The sequence below is a fragment of the Chlorocebus sabaeus genome, chromosome 24 (assembly GCF_047675955.1).
Source record: "Chlorocebus sabaeus isolate Y175 chromosome 24, mChlSab1.0.hap1, whole genome shotgun sequence".
Taxonomy (NCBI): domain Eukaryota; kingdom Metazoa; phylum Chordata; class Mammalia; order Primates; family Cercopithecidae; genus Chlorocebus; species Chlorocebus sabaeus.
Window position 1 is genome coordinate 46,627,746 of NC_132927.1, and position 23,303 is coordinate 46,651,048.

General features: G+C 40.1%; 2 protein-coding genes across 2 annotated transcripts; one reads left to right on the forward strand and one right to left on the reverse strand.

Moving 5' to 3' along the window:
- The first annotated feature begins 547 nt into the window (after window positions 1–547).
- LOC103229256 (disintegrin and metalloproteinase domain-containing protein 20-like) lies at window positions 548–2,831 on the forward strand. The gene is given in 2 exon segments (XM_037984180.2): window positions 548–2,743; window positions 2,746–2,831. Coding segments are annotated over 2 exon segments (2,229 nt in total). The 5' UTR covers window positions 548–600.
- A 12,254-nt stretch (window positions 2,832–15,085) lies between these two features.
- Window positions 15,086–17,380, reverse strand: LOC103229258 (disintegrin and metalloproteinase domain-containing protein 21-like). Its single transcript, XM_037983859.2, is given in 2 exon segments — window positions 15,086–16,431; window positions 16,433–17,380. Coding segments are annotated over 2 exon segments (2,163 nt in total). The 5' UTR covers window positions 17,374–17,380; the 3' UTR covers window positions 15,086–15,209.
- Window positions 17,381–23,303: the final 5,923 nt, after the last annotated feature.

Genomic DNA, 23,303 nt, shown 5'->3' on the forward strand with positions numbered 1-23,303 from the left:
GTGGCAATTCCTCAAGGATCTAGAACCAGAAATACCATTCGACCCAGCAATCCCATTACTGGGTATATACCCAAAGGATTATAAATCATTATACTCTAAAGGCACATATACACATATGTTTATTGCAGCACTTAAAATTATTTTAAGGAGAAGTTTCCACTTTCCTTATCATTGGATATGCTTCCCTCTTTTAATTACATGTTGAGTCCTTCCCTCATTTAGGCTTGAGAAAAATGTCCTTAAGTGTCCTAAACTTGCATCAAACCCACTTACTCATCAAACCCCACTTATGACTTCCCTTAGAGGACAAGGGACATTTCAGCTCAGTTATATGCCGCTATTCTCAATTCCTGCCATTTTTTTCCTCTTCCTTTGACCCCCTGGCCTAGGTCTCCAGCTCACTGAAAACAGCCTCCCCTGATGAGCACACCATTATTATGTAATAGCCTAACCCTTCCCACTCACCTATCAGGAGGTGCCAAGCCTGCAGACTCACTCTGCTTTCATCATAACTGCCCTGAGAAGAAGGCTGAAGACTGAGGAATCCTCTTTGTGCCTCCCATTTGATTGCATTTTCTTTGGTCAAAGGTTCCCTTATTCATGGGACCTGCCTGGGTCCAGGACCCCTTGACAGGTGCTCTCTGGCTGCCTGTCCTCTGGGCACTCTTGTCCCAGGTCTATTGTTTTCATGACCCACCAGGATGGCGCTTTACCTCCTCAGAAATTGTGATCCCCAGGAAAGTGCCCCACAGGAGGCGTGGAGTTGAGATGCCAGACCAACTCTCTTACAGCATGCGTTTCCGGGGCCGAAGGCACGTGATTCACATGAAGCTCAAGAAGAACATGATGCCCAGACATTTACCTGTTTGTACTGATAATGACCAGGGGGCCATGCAGGAGAACTACCCTTTTGTCCCGCGAGACTGTTGCTATGACTGCTACCTGGAAGGGGTTCCTGGGTCTGTGGCCACATTGGACACCTGCCATGGAGGGCTGCGTGGCATGCTGCAGGTGGATGACTTGACTTATGAAATCAAACCCCTGGAGGCTTCTTCGAAATTTGAGCATGTAGTATCCCTGCTTGTGTCAGAAGAAAGACCGGGAGAGGCTAGTAGATGTAAGACTGAAGGGGAAGAGAGAGATCAAGAATCTGAAAAGGTAACACTGTCTGAAACTCCCAGAGCAGGCCACGTTTATTTGTGGAGGCATCATAGAAAAAACTTGAAAATTCACTACACGGTTACTAATGGATTATTCAAGCGGAACCCTAATGTGTCACACATAATAGAGAATGTAGTGATTATTAACGGCATCATACATACCATTTTCAAACCAGTTTATTTAAATGTCTATGTACGTGTTTTGTGCATATGGAATAAAAAGGATATAGTAATGTTTTATAAGATGCCTGTCGAAATTGCTGTAGGAGAGTTTGGTTTGTGGAAATATTATGAATGGTTTTCAGAAATTAAACGTGATACCTCAGTTGTTTTTACAGCATATCAAATTGAAAACCGGGACTGTTATACCACCTTTGATGGAGTATGCAAACCCAACTGGGGAGCAACGTTTGTGTATTTAAGGAGGTATCACATATTTAAGGGGACATGTTTAACAGCGCATACACTAGGTCATAACTTGGGCTTGACACATGATTCTGCTGGTGGTTATTGTTTTCGACGAACCAACTGTCTCATGGCTCCTGTTCCTGATCTTAATGATATGATGAGCAATTGTTCTTATGAGCAGATGCAAGACAGGTTGAATAGATGGGATCCTTGTTTGAGTGAACCAAATATTCCATACACTAATTTTCCTTATGTAGCTGATCGTTGTGGAGACAAGATCAAAAATCAGAGGGAAGAATGTGACTGTGGCTCCCTTAAAGATTGTGCCAATGATAGATGTTGTGAGACCTCTTGTATCCTTTCTCTTGGCAGTGTTTGCAATACAGGACTTTGCTGCTGTGAGTGTAAATATGCTGCCCCTGGAGTGCTTTGCAGAAACTTGGGTGGTATATGTGATCTACCGGAATACTGTGATGGGAAAAACGAAGAGTGTCCAAATGACGTCTATGTCCAGGATGGAACCCCATGTTCAGCAGTATCTGTTTGTGTAAGAGGAAACTGCAGTGACCGTGATATGCAGTGTCAAGCCCTTTTTGGCTACCAAGTGAAAGACGGTTCCCCAGCATGCTATCAACAATTGAATAGGATTGGTGACCGATTTGGAAACTGTGGGGTTATTCGACAGCGAGGGGGAAGTAAACCTTTTCCATGTGAAGAACATGATGTTTTTTGTGGAATGTTGCACTGTAGTGGTGTCAGCGAGATTCCCGGTGGAGGTGAGCACACTACATTTCGTAGTATATTAGTACACGACATAAAAGAAGAAAAATGCTTTGGCTATGAAGCACACCAGGGGACAGACTTGCCAGAAATGGGGCTGGTAGTGGATGGTGCAACCTGTGGCCCAGGGAGCTACTGTTTTGAACACAATTGTACTTTTTATCAAGACCTGCATTTTGAGTGTGATCTTAAAACATGCAATTACAAAGGAGTATGTAACAACCAAAAACATTGTCACTGTGTGTTTGGGTGGCAACCACCAACATGTGAACTGAGAGGAACAGGAGGTAGTATAGATAGTGGCCCTCCACCTGACAAACAATATCATATTGCAGGCAGCATACTTGTGCATACAAACCGAGCACTACTTTTAATATTTGCTCGTTACATCCTTTTTCTGTTTCACTTCTCTTTGGTGGCTTTTTACAAGCAATAGGACTTATGGAAAAGAAAGTATTGAGAACTACTGAACCTGAGGAGTAAATACTAATGGGAGCCCACACAATGGAGAAAATCACATTGACACTTACTGGGAGTTGTAATCAATAGTCATTATGATGGTTACATCACCTCTTAGCAATTTGATGTCATCTTGAAATAAAATCACTTGGCAATTTAAAAAGGGTCTGTGTGTTTAAATTTACTTAACATTTCCTGTCTGGTCATATTCTCAATACTTCTATAGATGACGGCAGAAACTCCTAGATTCACTAACAAGAGGACCTGTACTCATTTAAGATTTGGGACTAATGTTTTCTAGATACCCCTGTGGCAAATCCCATGTACACTAATATACATTTGCTCACACTCTTAATTTTTTTTTTTTTTTTTTGAGGCAGGGTCTCTGGTGCGTAGCCTGCCAGGTTGGAGTGCAGTGGCGCATTCTCGGCTCACTGTAACCGCTGCATCCCGGGGTTCGAGCAATTTTCCCACCTCAACTTCCTGAGTAGCTGGGATTACAGGCACGTGTTACCACGCCAGATTAATTTTTGTATTTTTAGTAGAGACAGGGTTTCACCATCTTGGCCAGGCTGATCTCAAACTCCTGGCCTCAAGTGATTCACCCACCTCGGCCTCCCAAAGTGCTGGGCACTTGGTACATGCTGTCTGCTATCATTTTCATTATTCTCAGTATTTTTGCATTATGCTAAGCCTGGGGAATCCCATGTGTAATGTCTCTGACATTTTGTCTTTACTGTTAAACTATTACAGAAAGGGTCATTATTCACTGATAAATCACTTCTCAGTTTATCTGGAAATTAAAAGTATGGGACATCATATTTTAAATCTCCAGGAATTGCCTGAGCCCAGCCTATCTATAAATTACAGGATGGAACTGACAGTCTGATAAATGTACAGACACAAAATCTTACCTAAAGGGAAACCGGAAGAATCGCTTCAGAAATAGTGCACTAAGGTGGGGTACAGTGGCTCACGCCTATAATCCCAGAGATTTGGGGGCCTGAGGTGGGAGGATTCTTGGAGGCCAGGAGTTTGAGACCAACCTGGGTAACATTGTGAGACTCTGTCTCTATAAAATATTAAAAAACAAAAAAAAATTATCCAGGCATGGTGGCACATACCTGTAGTCCTAGCTATTCCAGAGTATGAGGAGGGAGTATCAGTTTGAGACCAGCCTGGGCAATATAGTGAGAATCTATCAACACAAAATATAAAGAAATTAGCTAGGCATGGTGGTGCATGCTTGTAGTCCTAGCTATTCGGGAGGCTGAGGCAGGAAGATCACTTGAAGCCAGGAATTCAAGGCCAACCTGAGCAGGATAGCAAGACCCCGTCTCTAAAAGAATTTAAAAATCAGGCCGGTGGAATAGTGTGTCCCTGTAGACCCAGCTACTTGGGAGGCTGAGGCAGGAGGATCACTTGAGACCAGGAGCTGGAGGTTACAGTGAGTCATGACTGTACCACTGCACACCAGCCTGGGTAACAGAGTGACACTGTATGTGTGTATGTGTCTGTGTGTCTGTGTGTGTGTGTTTTAAAAACTTTTCTCTTGTTTTTAAGGCTTGTCATTTCCAACAAGCGGTGATGTTCCAGGTCAAATAGTACAAGGGAGGTGGAGATGTGGAAGAAGAGAAGCATGGGGGACTTCAAGAAGATAGGGATCAGGATAGAAGGGAGGTGAGAATCAGAGGCATAAATAGAGGTAGACAGAAGGGAGGAGGCCTTTGGGAAAGGAAGATCATTGAAACTGTTGAAAACAGGACTCAAGACTAGAGATTGTTCAAAATATTTCTTTTCTTGGTTTCTTCATACCAAATAAAGTAAGTTATTTGTGGAATGTCAGCTATTCTGCTACCCTTTTCTTCTAAGGTGACACAAAAATGCACAAGTTTGACATGCCCCAAGTAATCAAAGGCACTCCAGTTCAAATTTATACCTGATGAAATCACACCACTTAAGAATTTAACAGATTGATCAACATTGCACCAGACCATATGTCTACACAGATCTGACCAGGTGTTTGGGTTGAATAGGAGTTTCCGTAGTAGAAGAAATTTGAGATAATAGAAGAGTCTTTTCCCACCTTAGGAAAGTTACCTAAACTCTCTGCTCATCTACAGAACTCTGAAAGATGGAAGGAAAATGCTGACTTCAGTCTGACAAAAGGGTACCTAGAAAAAAGTCAAAGCATGCAACCACCATGCTATGAAAGAATGTCAGGTGGATGGGACGATCTGTGCAGCAAACTGCCATGGCAGTGTTTACCCATGTAATGAACCTGCATAGCCTATCCTGCACCTCTACCGCTGACCTTAAAATAAAAGTTGGAAATCAAGAACAAAAATAAAAATGAGGGAAAAAAAGAATCAGATACCAACAGCAGGGCTGACCATTCCACCCACGGAAATTAGGGTTCTTTGATAATGCTGTCTTTGGCACAAAACTGGGCATTGTTGGCCTTTTGCACAAAACTATTCCAAGTAACAACACAAAATTATTAGACATATATATTATATAAGTTTTTTAAAGTGACTCACATAGAGGTTAAAGGCTTTATTCAATTGAACTACATGAGGGAGTACCTGAAGACCAGGTGATGTCACAAGTGAAGCAGGGTCAAGGTTTTTACAAGATGGGAACGTTCTGAGTAGCTGTCCTTGTCCTTTCAAGTTTAGCACCAGTGTTCACCTTAACCAAAACCCATAGATGGAGACTATTCATATTTACTTGTACCTTCTTTGGAGTCTAATAACCAACAGAACAATAATTCTGAGAACCGTCTTTACAAACCTTGTGAGTTTTTGGATAGCCATGGGCTGTGAGAGGTATATAGTTTTTTTAAAAAGGGGTTGGGGGAGGGCGCTGGGCCTGGTTGCTCATGCCTATAATCCTAGCACTTTGGGAAGCCAAGGTGGGAGGAATACTTGAGCCCAGGACTTTGAGACCAGCTTGGGCAACAAAGCAAGACCCCATCTTTATAACATTAATTTTGTTTTAACTTTAAAAAAATAGAAGAAGGAAAAATAAAAAGGACAAAAGTGGGAGTCAGGGAGGACCCAGAGCACTTGCTATAATGTTTGTTTTAAATCTTTTGCACCTTCATCCCGGGAGGTCAACACTGCTGCACATATCCATTCGCAGTTACCATTGCATTGGGTGGTTCCAAGTGGCTCCCAAGTGAATCCCCTAGTTTCTCCATATAACCCTCCATGCCTCTACTGGGGTTCAGCAGCCTTACCTTCCCCTGCTCTTCAGGGTCAATTACTCCTGCCAAAATGACTCTTCTTTTTACCTGCTGGTCCTTGAACAGAAGATGTCCCAGATGCCCTGAGGGCAGCTTGCAAGTCTATGGAACTTATGCTGGGTCCTCTGGCAAAGATGCATTCTCTTTGTGGACCAAGACCTGCCTAGAGAACAGGTAGTTGCAAGGAGGGAAGCAGATCAGTGGATCATCAAGTGTGATGATAAGTGAGGCCACCCGGCTTCTCTTCCTTGGCTCTGGGCCCCATATATTCTTTCTATTGCATATACAACACCATGTAGGAATCTCTGACTTAATATTCACAATGCATTGTGAAGGCTGGCACTCAATTCTTTCAGAATATTGTTTCTGAGCTGGCACTCTGGCTCTGCCTTCTGCAGGCCATTCTCAGCACTTTAGGAGGATAGATGCTACTAAATATTGAATATATGATACAAACAATATAATTCATTTCTATGTACCATTCCTGCACCTCATACACTAAAGAGTGAATGAATCCTCTATTCATATGCCAAGTTGTATGAGACTCCATGCTTAAAGATCTTACAACCCTTATGCCCACAGTAGTGGTGCTGGCTCAAGCTCTATAGACAATATCATAACTAGAATATGTATATTTTCTTGTGTGAACTAATCGCTGGCCCTCCCAGGATAAAAGGGGCACAAAGTAGTCAATGTCTCACTAATTCACTGTTTGTTTTCCTTGAAGAATAGCACCTTCCCAGAAACTCAGCCTTGATCTGTGTCACTGGCAAGTTGGACATTCATGACAGAAGTGTCTTGATTAACTCCCTTGGCAAGTGGGAGTCCATGCTATTGAGCCCAATGTACCTCCATCTCTGCCACTATGGCCACCTGTTTGTGTGCCCCTGGAGAATTCATATACATGGATATCTTTTCAAGAGTGAGAAGACCCAAAATAATGGTCAAAGCAGAAAGTTTTTATACTTTTAGAAAAAGAACAATAAATTTGTGAAGAAATGACAAGACAAAAGTATAGAGAGCCAAAAGCCTGTGGGTTGTAACCTACTCAGCATTCCACTGGAGGCTATATGATCAAACAACAAGCTGTTTATCATAAATGCAGGATGTGGGCAAACTCACAGCTGCCAGAAGGTATGCTGAGTGCAATCACTCCCTGGTACTGTTGTCCTTGAGGTTATCTACTGGAACATCTAAAGACTACTGTTCAGAAAATGCAGTCGTGCAGGCCTGCACTGAGTCAAGCAGCCTACTGACAACCACCTCCTTCTCCCTATCTCCTTTTCTCAATAAATATGAAGGAAGCTAGAAGCTCAGGGCCCTTGTTCACTAAAAGCAAGGAGCCCCCTGACCCCATCATCCAAATATACTCTTTTGTCTTTGTCTTTGTTTATCCCCCTTTGTTCCGTCCAACAAGGACTGGGGCCATAACACAAAAAGATCTAAGCCAGGGACAGTGAATTCCAGGGAAGTCACTAGGAGATCTATTGGTGTGGAGTGTCAAGGAGGAGTTATAAAGCTAGTGGGAGATAAGAGTTACTTTAGTTTATTTGCACAGGTCTACTGCAGCAAAAATTTCCAAACCTGGGGTTACGGTTATTTTCTTGTCCTGGCACAGGGAAGGCATCTTTCTCCATGGAAGTTTTATGGCTTCCTATATGCAGGAAAAGGCAGGTCAGATAGTCACTTCTGGAACTACAGTTTCCAAAGTGCTTTGAGCTTGAAGTAATCAATACACTAATTTGGCATATTTTAGAGTGGCACACTTTTAACTCCTTTGTTTTTCCTGTCTGAAACTTCTGTAACAGTTTCAAATTAAAAGTTGAGTTGGTATTTGTGGAGAGAAGAGTTGTGTTAGCAGCTGAGTGGCAAGGGATCTGCAAAGGGGGAGAAGAACACAGATTAGAAGGAGAATTAATAAGCAGAAAAGCACAATCTAAACACATTTATCCATACTCCATTCAACCAGTCTCCTATCCCTGACAATGGGTCAGTCCAATTGAATGGTTTAGTTTCATTTATATGATGAAGAGTATTTATCTTGTCTTTCAAAAAGTTCAGATTAGATTCTATTTGTCCCTGCTGGTTTACATATAAGCAGCGTTCCTCACCAATGATTGCACAAGCTGCTCCTTCTTGGGCTGTCATTCTATCCAGGACGTGGTGATTCTGAAGTACAACAGAGGCTAAACTGTTAACTTCTGATTGGAGTCTTCTTAGTGCTTGCATAGTAATACTGACTCCTGTTCTATTACCATGGAAACATTGAGAATTGCCCTTTCCCTCTCATAAGTTCCAAAGCCTGGGAAAATGGATCTCAGCGTGGAAAGGAACTTAGAATTGTGACATATAAGGGGATTTTCTGTAACATCTCATTTAGTACGCTTGTGTGGCATTACTTTATAAACAAAGGAGCCCAACTTTATAATTTGGCTGGCATTGAAGGAGGAGTACTTGGTGACAAAGGCATTGGGTATCTGAGTCCCCATCATTCTGACCATGTAGGTGAGAACCCTTCATAGATCTTATCACCACGCAAGATAAAAAGACCAGTGTGGTTCACAAATAACATCAGAGTCAAATTTGTGACCCAACAGATTGGGGTTTGTTGTGCCTGGTCTTCTGTCATATTGGCATCTGTGAATCTGTATGTGTCCCTGTCAGTCCATAGGAGCAGAACAGATTGCACAATATCAGATATAGGAGATCTTTAGTTTGGTTTTGGCAGCTATAGGGCTTGATTTTGTCACCTGGCCAAGTTATTCCACATTTTTTGAATACTCACCATGCTATCACCATGTAATCTTTGGTGCCTATCAGTCTAATGAGGAGAGCAAGTGAGCAAATCCAAGTTGCACAGGGCTGACTTCTGGGCCATCCATAACATCTGGTGATGTGGCAAGTGTTTGTACCATAAGAGTGTCAGGACCATTTATGACCTTCGTGAGAGGCTCATGTGCCATCTGTGGCATCAAGTCACAGGGTTTAATTGTGCTACTGCCTTGGGAAGTTACCTGTGAAAGATCCTGCATCATCTCTGCTTTCAGTACAAAGGGAAAAATCCCCTTCTAATATCTTTACCTAAACAAACGACATTCCTCAACCTTCTATGCAGGTGTCCAACTCACCAAAAAGAAAGGTAGTGTGACGTTGTTTTCTTTTCATGGAAGCCATACCTTGTCATGCGTCCATGCTCCGGACTTGACCCACCAGGCACTTGCATCAGCAGGAATGAAAATAAGTTCAGATAATTTTGTATAATCTAGATGCTGATATACCAGCAATCAGATGGCTTAGTTCACGTGGCCAGGGTTTGGAAAACTCGTGCAAAGCGATGTTAGTTCTGTGCCTAAACTGTTAAGAAAACAGTAAAGGTTAATAACAATAAGACACAGTCTGAAAGAAAGTCCATAGTGGAGGATCAGAGGGAGAACTGAACAGACTGAGATAGTCTCCAGTCAGCTTTTTCAAGAAGTGCTCAAAGAACAAAGAGGACTTTGTGAAGAAAAGTGGCTTGGGTTTTTTTGTTTGTTTGTTTGGGTTTGTTTGTTTGTTTTTGTTTTTTTGTTTGTTTGTTTTTTGCAGGTAGAGAGAACCAGTTCCTGTTATACTAACAATGTACACCCTGTCTTGGACCTCAACACCACATAGAAGTCCCATGAGGACTGGGGAAACTACCATGCTCATTCACACAACATCTCTCATTGGTCCAGAGTTGCTTTCAGATGATTTAACTCCTTCTTGTTTCCAGCTTGCTCCATGAGTGCACTGAGCACACCCCCGTAAAGCAGAAAGCCATTAGTGTGTATAGGACTTGTCATCCATGCTACAGACAGCCTCAAGGTTCAGCCTAAGAGGATACAGGCAGGTACCACCAGCATCTGCTGTACCAGACTTTCCAGCCCCAAATACGTTTACTTTTACTCTCATTTCCCTAGGATTGTATTTTCCAAGTAAACCATTTAGATTTAATCCTTGCCTCAGCATAGGTTTTCTAAGGAACCTGGGTACAGTAGATGCTAAAAGCCCACCCTACATCTTCTCGTCCCACTTGAGTTCACTTGCAGCCACAGTAGACAGTCTCCATGCTCTGAGAGTTTACCACTTCACGTGCTTATATCTCAGATATTCTTTTCCTTACAGCTTTCTCCTGAACCGTGGAGTATTAATCAAAGCTGTGTTTCACATGACTTCTCAGAAAGCGCACAGGGATGGCTCCAGTTGTACACAGAGAAAACTTGTTCATTTGTCTACCCTGTTTTGTGCTTCCCTCAAAAAACTAACTCTACCTAAATCCTTGTCTCTGGGTCTGCTTTTTGGGCAATCCCAATTAAAACAGGAGGTAAGACTCTATGCTTGTTATAAAAAGGTTAATTCTACCCACCAATCCTGATATAATTGACTGATAGAGCTCTAATTAACTCAACGAATATAAAATAACTATACATCTTTTCTTAAAATAAGAATATTATAAAATGCACTGCTTCTTGTAAAAATTTACAAGTAAAATAAGGTGACTTTAACAAATTAACTTTAAAATACAATACAGGATCCCAATTTACCAGCAAAGCACTGATAAAGGATTTATTCTATAAAGTGTATCAAGACAACTGGCTACCCATTTGGAAAAGTATACGATTAGATACCTATCTCATTCCTTATAGCAAAATAAATTCCAGAATTAAGTATAAAAGCTGAAACCAATATAAACCCAGAAAAAGTGGATTATTTCAATGTAATCTCAGCAAATATAAAAGAACAACAGGCTGATAAATATAACTATAACTAACTTCAATGGTTTATCTATACTTTAAGTTCTGGGGTACATGTTCAGAACGTGCAGTCTTCTTACATCGGTACACATGTGCCATGGTGGTTTGCTGCACCCATCAACCCGTCACCTACATTAGGTATTTCTTGCAATGTAATCCTTCCCCTAGCCCTCCACCACCCGACAGACTCCAGTATGTGGTGTTCCCTCCTTGTGTTCATGTGTTCTCATTGTTCAGCTTCCACTTATGAGACAACATGCAGTATTTTGTTTTCTGTTCCTATGTTAGTTTGCTGAGAATGATGGTTTCCAGCTTTATCCATTTCCCTGCAAAGGACATGTACTCATCCTTTTTTATGCCTACATAGTATTCCATGGTGTATATGTGCCACATTTTCTTTATGCAGTCTATCATTGATGGACATTTGGATAGGTTCCAAGTCTTTGCTTTTGTGCATAGTGCCACAAAAAACATATGTATGCATGTGCCTTTACAGTAGAATGATTTATAATCCTTTGGGTATATACCCAGTAATGGGATTGCTGGGTTAAATAGCATTTCTAGCTCTAGATCCTTGAGGAATCGCCACACTGTCTTCCACAATGGTTGAACTAATTTACACTCCCACCAACGGTGTAAAAGCGTTCCTATTTCTCCACATCCTCTCCAGCATCTGTTGTTTCCTGACTTTTTAATGATCACCATTCTAACTGGTGTGAGATGGTATCTCATTGTGGTTTTGATTGGCATTTCTGGCATTTCTCTAATGACCAGTGATGATGAGAATTTTTTCACATATTTGTTGGCTGCATAAATGTCTTCTTTTGAGAACTGTCTGTTCATACACTTGGCCCACTTTTTGATGGTTTTTTTGTGTAAATTTATTTAAGTTATTTGTAGATTCTGGATATTAGCCCTTTGTCAGATGGATAGATTGCAAAAATTTTCACCCATTCTGTAGGTTGCCTGTTCACTCAGATGATAGTTTCTTTTGCTGTGCAGAAGCTCTTTAGTTTAACTAGATCCCGTTTGTCAATTTTGGCTTTTGTTGCCATTGCTATTGTTGTTTTAGACATGAAGTGTTTGTCCTTGCCTGTGTCCTAAATGATATGGCCTAGATTTTTTTCTAGAATTTTTATGGTTTTAGGTCTTACATTTAAGTCTTTAATCCATCTTGAGTTGATTTTTGTATAAGGTATAAGGAAGGGGTCTAGTGTCAGTTTTCTGCAGATGGCTGGCCAGTTTTCCCAACACCATTTATTAAATGAGGAGTCATTTCCCCATTGCTTGTTTTTGTCAGATTTGTCAAAGATCAGATGGTTGTAGATATGTGGTGTTATTTCTGAGGCCTCTCTTCTGTTCCATTGGTCTATATATCTGTTTTGTACCAGTACCATACTGTTTTGGTTACTGTAGCCTTGTAGTATAGTTTGAAGTGAGGTAGCGTGATGCCTCCAACTTTGTTATTTTTGCTCAGGATTGTCTTGGCTATGCAGGCTCTTTTTTGGTTCCATATGAAAGTTAAAGTAGATTTTTCCACTTCTGTGAAGAAAGTCAATGGTAGCTTGATGGGGATGGCATTGAATCTGTAAATTACTTTGGGCAGTATGGCCATCTTCACAATATTGATTCTTCCTATCCATGAGCGTGGAATGTTTTTCCATTTCTTTGTGTCATCTCTTATTTCCTTGAGCAGTGGTTTGTAGTTCTCCTTGAGGAGGTCTTTCACATCCCTTGTAAGTTGTATTGCTAGGTATTTTATTATTTTAGTAGCAATTGTGAACAGCAGTTCACTCATGACTTGGCTCTCTGCTTGTCTGTTATTGGTGTGTAGGAATGCTTGTGATTTTTGCACATTGATTTTGTATCCTGAGACTTTGCTGAAGTTGCTTATCAGCTTAAGGAGATTTTTGGCTGAGATGATGGGGTTTCTTAATATACAGTCATGTCATCTGCAAACAGAGACAATTTGACTTACTGTCTTCCTATTTGAATACACTTTATTTTTTTCTCTTGCCTGATTGCCTTGGCCAGAACTTCCTATACTATGTTGAATAGGAGTGGTGAGAGAGGGCATCCTTGTCTTGTGCCAGTTTTCAAAGAGAATGCTTCCAGCTTTTGCCCATTCAGTATGATACTGGCTATGGGTTTGCCATAAATATCTCTTATTAATTTGAGATACATTCCATCGATACCTAATTTATTGAGAGTTTTTAGCTTGAAGGGGTGTTGAATTTTGTTGAAGGCCTTTACTGAATTTATTGAGATAATCATGTGATTTTTGTCATCGGTTCTGTTTATGTGATGGATTATGTTTATTGATTTGCATATGTTGAACCAGGCTTGCATCCCAGGGATGAAGCCAACTTGATTGTGGTGGATAAGCTTTTTGATGTGCTGCTGGATTCAATTTGCCAGTATTTTATTGAGGATTTTTGCATCGATGTTCATCAGGGATATTGGCCTGAAATTTTCTTTTTTGTTGTGTCTCTGCCAGGTTTTGGTATCAGGATGATGCTGGCTGCACAAAATGAGTTAGGGAGGAATCCCTCTTTTTCTATTGTTTGGAATAGTTTCAGAAGGAATAGTGCCTGCTCCTCCTTGTACCTCTGGTAGAATTAGGCTGTGAATCCATCTGGTCCTGGACTGTTTTTGGTTGGTAGGCTATTAATTACTGCCTCAATTACAGAACTTGTTGTTGGTCTATTCAAGGATTCAACTTCTTCCTCGTTTAGACTGGGGAGGTTGTGTATGGCCAGGAATTTATCCATTTCTTCTAGATTTTCTAGTTTATTTGCATAAAGATGTTTCTAGTGTTCTCTGATAGTAGTTTGTATTTCTGTGGGAACAAACCATTTCAAAAAAGAATCAATAAACTGGAGCAGCTATCTTTTGTCTCCATATGGATGTGTACACTTACAACATGTGGAGCTTTCTCTGATTTGACCAGATTGCATTCTTGGTTCATTCCTCCCTCCTTGTGTGGCTCCAGTAGCTGTCCTCTGCTTCTTTTTGTTAACACATTGTTGGACTCTCTCCATCTCTATTCCTAGAGGTCATCAAACCATAAAGGGGTGACTACAAAGTAATGGGGCACACAAGTGGAACACTTACCATTTAGTAAGGAATGCTTCTACGAAGATACAACATTTAACCTCTATTGAGAGAAAATAGGAGTTTTCCAGGGCAAGAGAGTAGGGGCAGCATGGTAAACAGCATTTTGGGAATGGGGATTTCATGTACAGATATGCAGAGAATGACACAGCCAAATATATTGTAAACATAAAATAGGTAGAAGACACAAAGTTGGCAAGTGTAATGAAAAATGATATCCAAAAGGTTGTTTGACTGAATTTACAGAGTGCCATTCAGAAGTTAACTGATCAATACAAAGGGTATCTGATTCACTCTGTGTTTTCAAGAGACAGGCTTTCCAAAAACACGGAGAATAGACTGGGGGGAAGATACACTGGAGGACGAAAGACCAGCAAAGTGTGCCACGTTCAAACAGCAGCATTTTAAATAAACACATTTTAAATATTCAAAGTTTATTTTTGAGCAAGAGTTCCAGTAGTTAAAAGAGAGGATCAGAATGACATCCTCAAGGTAGCAAAATACTATTTTTACTTTTCATAATTAATTCATGTATTTAATACTCCATTGAAATACATTGCTTCATTTAAGTATTTACTGTGTAGTAAGCACTGTGCGCTGTTCACGCTATTGAGGACACAATGGTGAGCAAAACAGATAAAAACTACCCCATCGTCATGGAGATTATATTTTGGTATGCAAAGCAAATGCTCCAAAAGGATATCCAAACTGCCAAATTAAGACAAAGAGCTAGGAAGCACACAGGGGGCAAGTCAAGAGCTTTTATCAGACAAACAACAATTTTTTATACTAAAAAAAAATTCACTTATTTGTTTCTTTTGGTAACCAAATAAACCCAAAGACTTGAGTGGGATAAATATTATTATCACCCCTACCCCCTTTTAGATTTTGAAGCAAAATGTCAGAAAAGGTAAGTAATTTTCCCACATTGATAATGTCAGTAGAGAGGTAAACCTCACCCCTGGACACTCTGATGCAGACACATCTCATGCCTTTCCCATAAGTCATCTCTAAGCATGAGAAACACAAAAAGGACTAAAGGGAGGGAAGGATGTAGCTTTATTTGCTGCTTAAAACAATGAACAATAGAAACAAGTTTAGAATAACCTGCAATTAATGACAATGCTTGTGGTTCTGACGTAAGGGAAGATCTTTGCAGCTTTCTGGAAATGGTAAAAAATGTGCTCAGTTTCAGGGATGTACTACCATTTTTACTGCCAAGAGATTAAAGTGTAATAATGCATGGATAATTAAATTAGAGACATTTTGTTAACCTGATGAATGAGCCTTAGTTTCTTTGGGACTAGAATATTGTCGTAGATACATAAGAAGCCCAACAGTAAACAGGAAAATCAAAACAGACAAAGAAGGAATCACAATCAGTGGCAAAAATCCTCTTTTCTTTGCAGATGCTGGGCCACTGTCAACACTACCCCCATAGCCTCTGTGCAGGCAGTAGGGAGGGGACCACCCATAGCCACAGTGGCAGTGATGTTGGTTATTGCAGATCCCCTTCATATTGCAGGTCTCAGGAAGGCAGACGTGTGACAAGACAGACAGACTAACACACTTCTTGTGGATGCAGATCTTTCCTAGGCCACACACAGTACCATCTTTCACGTCACCAGTGTCAGGTATGTTCATCCTTAAATGATAGTCAATACCCCAGCAGGTGACGCCATTAATACGAGTGTGCTACAAAGTAAAATGATCTTGGAGAAGAGGAATGTCTCTCACATTCTCACATTGAACTCTCCCACAAAAGACATCAGAGATATGACATTTTAGGTATGTTGTGCCATTTATACCACAGTGACCAAAACGGTTTCCCTGAGAGTTGATTTCTTTATAGCAATTCTGAGATGCACTTTTTGCATCTTTACCAAAAATCTCCCTGCAATGCTGGTCGTGGTTATTACATCTCTTTTGATAGCAGTAGGCACTATCACTACAGGGGATACGGTCCTGCACATATCTATCTTCTGGACACTGATAGGATATTCCATTGCACCTTTCTGGAAGGTCACATTCATTGACCTCTTGTCTACAGAGTTCCCCTGATGGCATGAACTTGCAGTCTTTGCAACAAAGCCCAAAAGCACAGGCAGCCCCAGGCAGAGTGCAGTTCAACAGACAACAGACATCTTGTTCACACTGCTGTATGGATCCACAGTCACACTGCTCTTCTCTTTCAACCACACCATTCCCACAGCGCTTTAGCATAAAAATTTCCCCCAATCTTGAAGGATTATGCAGACATGATACCTGGTTTAAGGTGGTCTTCATAAAATCACCATAACTGAAATTGGTGAATTTCTCTGCTGGCACTCTAAAAGTACACATGATACAACCTCTTTCCCCACAAAAACAGAATTCTTCATCATGCTGCATACCCAAAGAATGACGTAACTCATGGGCCACAGTGTTGGCAAAAAGAGACCAGGTATCTCCTTGAAAATTATCAACTACACAATCAATAGGTGGACGACATTCCTGCAACATAGGCTAGACTAAATATACTTATAAGTGAATTTTTTATGAACATATGTGCAGCATCATGCTGTAGTTGGGAAAGACTGATTAGTTTCCATTGAGAGAAATCGTTCAGGACCTGTTCTATGCTTGTCATTGGGAAAATATTTCCTTGATTCCAAATTTCAATTCCAATCAACATTATATAAGTACATAACTGCTGATACATGTAATTCACCATGCTGACAACAAGAAATACATCCTCTTGTACCTTTGAGATGTTGCTTTGAGAGTAAATGAAGAAATCATGGTTCACCACAACAACTAGCTCCAGAAAGCATGCATGGGTCCACCAGTCGCCAGCAGATTTTGGTTCCAGAGCTGAGTTTTCAGCCTCTTCAAATGCCAACTGTTGGCGTGCTACTTCCTTCTCTGTTAAGCCACATCTCATAGCTGAGAATTGTGTCTCGTTACTGTTTATCTTAAAAACCAGGTGTTCAAATGTGGCAGAGTGCCTGATGGGTTCAATTTCATGAGTGAGGCCATTTATTTGTAATACTCCTCGAAAGCCCCCACAACAAGCACTGAACACAGCCAGAGACTCAGGGACCCTCTCCACGTAACCATGATAGTAACAGTCATCTGGGATGAAGGGCTGATCCTCCAGGAGGGCACGCTCATCTGTGTAGGTGAACACTGGGAGGTGTCTAGAAACCAAGAGCTTCTTGACCCTCATGTGAACAACGTGTCTCTTTCCCCCAAACCGCAGACTATAGGAGAGCCATCCAGGAGCCTTTGCACTTCTGCCCCTGCTGATCACCTTCAAGGGGATCACCACTTCTGGGGAAGTGAAATGCTGGGAGGGCCCAGCCTGACAGTAGCCAGAAATGGACAAAAACACCCCAAGCCAGAGCAGCAGAAGAGCGACCCTGATGTACACTAGGGTCCCATCCACTGCCATTATGAAGTTGTCGTCATGGAACCATCTGTCCAGAGCAGAAGAGGACAAGGTATGAGGCACTTCTGATCTGGCTCCTCCCTCTAAGCTGCTCAGGATGCAGGGCTGACCCTATGGATCTGTGTCCTGGCAGAGTTAGATCAGAACTGCAGTGCTGGAAGTAAAAATAAAAAGATGGGTTGGCATCATTCTTAGCAAACTATCACAAGAACAGAAAACCAAACACCGCATGTTCTCACTCATAGGTGGGAACTGAACAATGAGATCACTTGGACTCGGGAAGGGGAACATCACACACCGGGGCCTATCATGGGGAGGGGGGAGGGGGGAGGGATTGCATTGGGAGTTATACCTGATGTAAATGACGAGTTGATGGGTGCAGCACACCAACATGGCACAAGTATACATATGTAACAAACCTGCACGTTGTGCACATGTACCCTACAACTTAAAGTATAATAATAATAAATAAATTTAAAAAAAAAAAAAAAGATGGGTTGGAAAGGTGATAAGTAAGGAAATCAGGAGAGAAAAAGAATGGAGTGGTGAAAAACTGGTTGATGAATCAAGAAAATGCTTTGGATTTGCTTTTAGTAAATGAGGTAGGGAGTTTGGGGGTATAGAGAAGACAACATTGGCCACGTGGTGATAATAGCTGAAGTTGGAAGATGGGTACTTAAATAATTATCTCAATCTTTACAGGCAGTATGAAAATGTCCATAATAAAAAGTAAAAGCAAAAGTAAAGAAACTTAAGAATAGGGTGACTCTATATCTCAATTTGTCCAAGATAATATTAGTTTATGCCTGTTGCCCTTGCGATAACTATTGATAGTGTCTCCTTTGAGTTTCAAAACTGGAGATATCAAAAACAATTGCAATTCTGTGTCAAGTTGCATCAGTTTTATGATATACTTTAGTTTCTTTATCTCAAAGTTATTTACTATTCCTCATTGTGTTCATCTTTACTCATAATTTTATTAGACTGCAAGATTCTTGACTGCATGGTTTATGATTTTCATTTATTTTAGTATCCTCTATTATGTGTTGTATAGTTCTGTGTACAATGAAAAATGAAAAAATAGAGGAAGGGTGGTGAAGTGTTTTGCCTTATAAATTAATGCTACTAAAATGTATTCATATTGTATTATAATTTTAGGAAAAGAAAAAAATTCATGAAACACTGACATCCTTTAAGGGCATAGAGAACATAATGTTTTTCTCCCCAGTTACTGACAGGAGAGTCCCAAAGACGAAAGCAAAAGCTTTCAGAAGAGAAAATGAGAATCTGTGCAGTTTAAAGGTCTTGGGAAAAGGAACTCTTGTCTTATTAGGGCAAAACCATTGGAGAGTCTGGCATTTTAGGATTGCCAGGGAAGAGTCCCAATGTTTGCTCAAATATATTTACCAACAGTTTTTGAAAGTGGAGAATTTCTGCACCTATCATACAATCTGGCTGGCAACACTCATCCATTTCTTTTTCTATTAAACAAGTCTTTATGTGTTTGAAGCATACAAAGTGCAGGACATGTGCTAGATATTAGAGAAAGAAAACAAAAATACAGAGCATTAAATAAATCATCAATTTAGTGCAGGAGCAAGAATAAGCTTTAGGAGGCCTTTAATATTGTATTCGATATTTTATATATTTTGTGCCTTTTTTTTTTGCTGACGAGAGTGTCCATATATTTCATCATAGTCTCAAAACTGTCAAAAGTGAGGCTAATAAGCACTGAGCATGTGTAGAAACAAACAAATAAACAGGTAATTGTAATATGATCAAGACCAGATTAATCTGAAGATAACATAGTCTATGATTCAGGAATCTTCATTGCACTGACCTCCATAAAGACCCTGAAAGGGGCGCAGTAATGGACTTTATGAAACTCCTCAAATTACAAGAGATCAAAATTAGTCACTATTCAAGAAAAATCAGAAATATTAAAACTGAAAAACGCTGAAATACTATAACTCATACAAAAAAAGATTTAATAAAGGCTTTCTAAAATTTGACGAGAGTAAATTTAATTATTTATCTCATTACCAATAACAAGCTGTGAAGCTGAATTTTCTTCTCTAAACTATTAATAATACAAACTAAATTTCTATTAAACATACTAGGGAAAGGCAAATGCCTTTCAGTTCTTGCCATAGAAATTATAACAAAATAATTCTCTTAAGGGAGGCAATTAAATAAGAAGCAATTTGAAAACTGCAGGGAAAAGGTATCATGGAAGTGAGTCAGGAAGTTGATTAGTATAAACATGAGGGGATTAAATTTTGTGATGTTTATGGCATTTTCAACCTTTTAGTATTTATAATTTGTTGTGGCTTCTTTCTTATGCTAAATAGATCCTCATTTTCATACTTATTTTCTGCAATTGTAACTTGGTATTGTTTTTCTCAAAGTGGGCCCTCATCTTGTAGGTGCATCAGGCCCAAAAACTTAATTTCATCTCTGACTGTGATCAATGTATTGATGAAGGTAGGTGCCATTTCTTATAAGAACAAAAAGGAAAAGCATTTAAATCAAGCTAATCTAAGAAGACTTACATAGAAGATATACAAATGAACATGCCTGACCCAACACCAATCATCCCCTGGATTTTGAATCCATTTCTAATCAATGCTTTCTTTGCCCTGATTCAAGTTTCCTTATATTCTCTTCTTATAACTTCCCTTGTGCTTTCCAGAGTCTTCCTTTAAAGACAAAAGGAGGGAGAGAGAGAGGGAGAGAGACAGGCAGAGAGAGAGAGAGAAAGAGCGAGAGAGAGAATGAACCAACTCCATCCTGAACCTCTTCACAGAAAGCTCCCTACATCTACTTACCTTATTAAACCTGAGCTTTAATAGAATTTACTGCTTGCCTAAAGACTTCCTCTTGAGAAACCCCATCCTCAGAAATCACATGTACCACAAGGTCCAGAGTTCCTGTTCTCCACAGCCCACAACATCAACACCAAATCATTTATCCTGCAATATCTGACTATACTATTTTTTAGATTTCTCTTATCACTCTTGGACAAAATTCAAAGGCTTTGGCCACTGACTAATAAAATTACTCTCCACCAAAAATCCTACCCTCATCTTAAAGTACTATCAGCAAGTATATAGACAACCCATCTGAAAACAAGACAGGGTTTTTTAAAGTTGTTTTTTTTTTTTAACCTCTTCAATTCGTCTTCAGTGTAATTCAGCCTACTCACTTAGTGTAACTCAGCCTACCTACTCAGTCATAATGTATACCTTGTCAACACACAAAAAATTTCATATACCCTAAGCAATTTATGAACAATTTTAGTTCTCCCAGGTCTCCCTTACTCCTGCTATACCTATTTCTCAAACCCAAAGAGAACTCACTTTTTTCTTTCATTGTCTCCCATCTCACTCAATGTTCTTGTCTTCCAATCCACTCGAGCTCTGCTACCAGTTCCATCCCTTCAAGCACTGTATGCCAAAATCTTTAACTCTCTAAAATCCTAATTATAACACAAATTGTAGGGGGTGGGATGGGCGATGGGCAGGAACTGCATTAATCCTTCACATACTTTTTCTACTCCTACATCAAAGCTACCAATGCTACTCTGAAAAAAAAAAATCACAAACCAATGTGTTTGTGAAAGGTTTAGAAAGAGAACATAGAAATCAGAACTGAAATGGCTTGTCCTGGACCCCCAGCCTAAGGAATAGAGATATAAAATTCAACAGATATGTCAAAACCTCCTTTGCCATATTGCTCTTTTCTTTATTCTCCTGGGCATTGCATTCCTTGTTTATGTATCGTGTTCTGAGTTTCCTCAATGTTCTGAGTTTCATCATTTATGTATAGTGCCAGCAGCTGAAAATCCATTCTCATTGTCTCTCAATCATGGTAGAGTTAGTTAACCAAGTACCTTTCCTTTCTAATATAAAGTATTTAAGGTTTTTTCCTTTTCTTGTCCTAGATTGGCTATGTGGATGCTGGAAGATGGGGAAAACTTGTTTCAGTCTGAACATTATCCTTGTCATCAACTTGCCTAAAGAGGCTGGATTCATCTGGGCGGTTTTCACTGTTGCAAGTTAGGCACCTTATTCCACGAGGTGTAAGTAGCATGGAAGAGAAAAGCAAAGTTCATAGACAAAACTTCCAAGAACAAACGTGTCTGAATTGGGATGAAAATCTAACTGCCAGATTTGCTCTCGGTATCTCTCTTGATATGTTTTCTACTTATTATGGAGTGACAGTTGTTGTGGATGGGAGGATTGAAAATGGGAAGAACTAACCAAAGATATAATGTTGTGGAAAGGACTGATAAGCTACATAAACCCGTGTCATATTATTCTTTTCTTGGAGCTCAGCATGAGAGCAGGCAATAACAGGAGAATAACTTCAAAAATATCTGTAAGCCAGATTCATTGTCTTCATTCCTAGGACTTACAGAGACCAAAGCTCCTGAAGTACCATCATTCTACCAGGGATACTGTGAGGTGGTCCTACTCTAAATCTATGTCCTCTAACATCAGTGGACTGTCAAGTGAGCCAACAGCCCACTTATTCATGTTTGATAAACTCTTCCTTTCCCCACAGCTATTTCAAATTCATCAAGACCCCTCTCTACCCATCTTCCCTCTTATTCCAATGCCCTAATGCACTGTTTTCCTATCTGTCTGTCACTAATATCTGTCCCATTAGAGTCATGGAAGTAATTCAGCTGGTTATAGCCTGCAGTTGTTTTCCTTAAGGGAATAGAACAGAAATATCAGAAGGCATCCCTAGAAGATCCTTAGCAACTCTTGAACACACAGTGCCAAATATTTGGGTGTAAGTGTGTGTAAGGCCACAATGTCACAATATAAAATTTCTTTTATATTTCTTTCTCAGAAATACGGTGTGTGTGTGTGTGTGTGTATACCTCCTATGCCATATTGCCCTTTTCGAGCATATGTGTGTGTATATATATATCTCGAGTGTGTGTGTGTATATATATATATGTGCCAAATTCAAAGCAAAATGGTTTCTGGACCTTTCATCATCTGAATCCACCTATATCTACCTCTTCTCTACCTCACTCCCTCTCCAGTCTCAGTGGAAATGTGATCCTCCCCCAGATTCATGTAGTAACCCCTCATGGTTCCAGGTCATCTCTCCCACATACATAAGGACTGTTTCTATCAATTTTCCCCACACTCAACTGTATCTTCATCTTCTACTACTTTACCTATTCCTTAATGGCAATAGGGGTAACCAGCTCATTCTGATTTTCCCAGGACTCTCCTGGTTTTAAAACTAAAAGTCCTGTACCCAGCAATCCTCTCAGTCCCAACCAAACTGAAACCAAACTTGATGAATGACTTACCATCAGAAGAAACAGTAGTTTCCATGGCCCTTTCTGTCTAGATGGTTTGTAGCACCCTTCATTAATGAACAAAGGTTTGTAGCTGTGACCACAGAACAAAGGGAAATGTAAGCCCTCCCCCTTTTGTCTCTCAGGTGACTAAATTTTAGATTTAGCTGCTTAGCAACAAGGATCTTTAACTTCTTAGAGAAATAATAATAGGCTCTCAAGAATATCTTGCTCCGATCCAACCATTTCTATACTCATTTCCAAATTCAATATGATTGGAATTGGGTGGTCTCCTCACGTCCAGTCTGCGTCCCCTGACAGCACAGGTTCGTAATTTTGCTGGTGCCATTGCATTGGTCTAGACTGTCTAATCACTTTTCCCATTGAACTGAATTACAGTAACTTTCTAGGGCAAGATCAAATTCCACTTCCATTATCAAATCTTTCCTAAATAATCCAGAAAACATTAACATCCTATAACTCTCTTTATAACTATAACATGCAACACATTTTTGTGTGACAAAATTTATATCCTTGCTATTTTCGTTTTATATGTGAGTTTTAGATGCTGGAGAGGATGTAGAAAAATAGGAACACTTTTACACTGTTG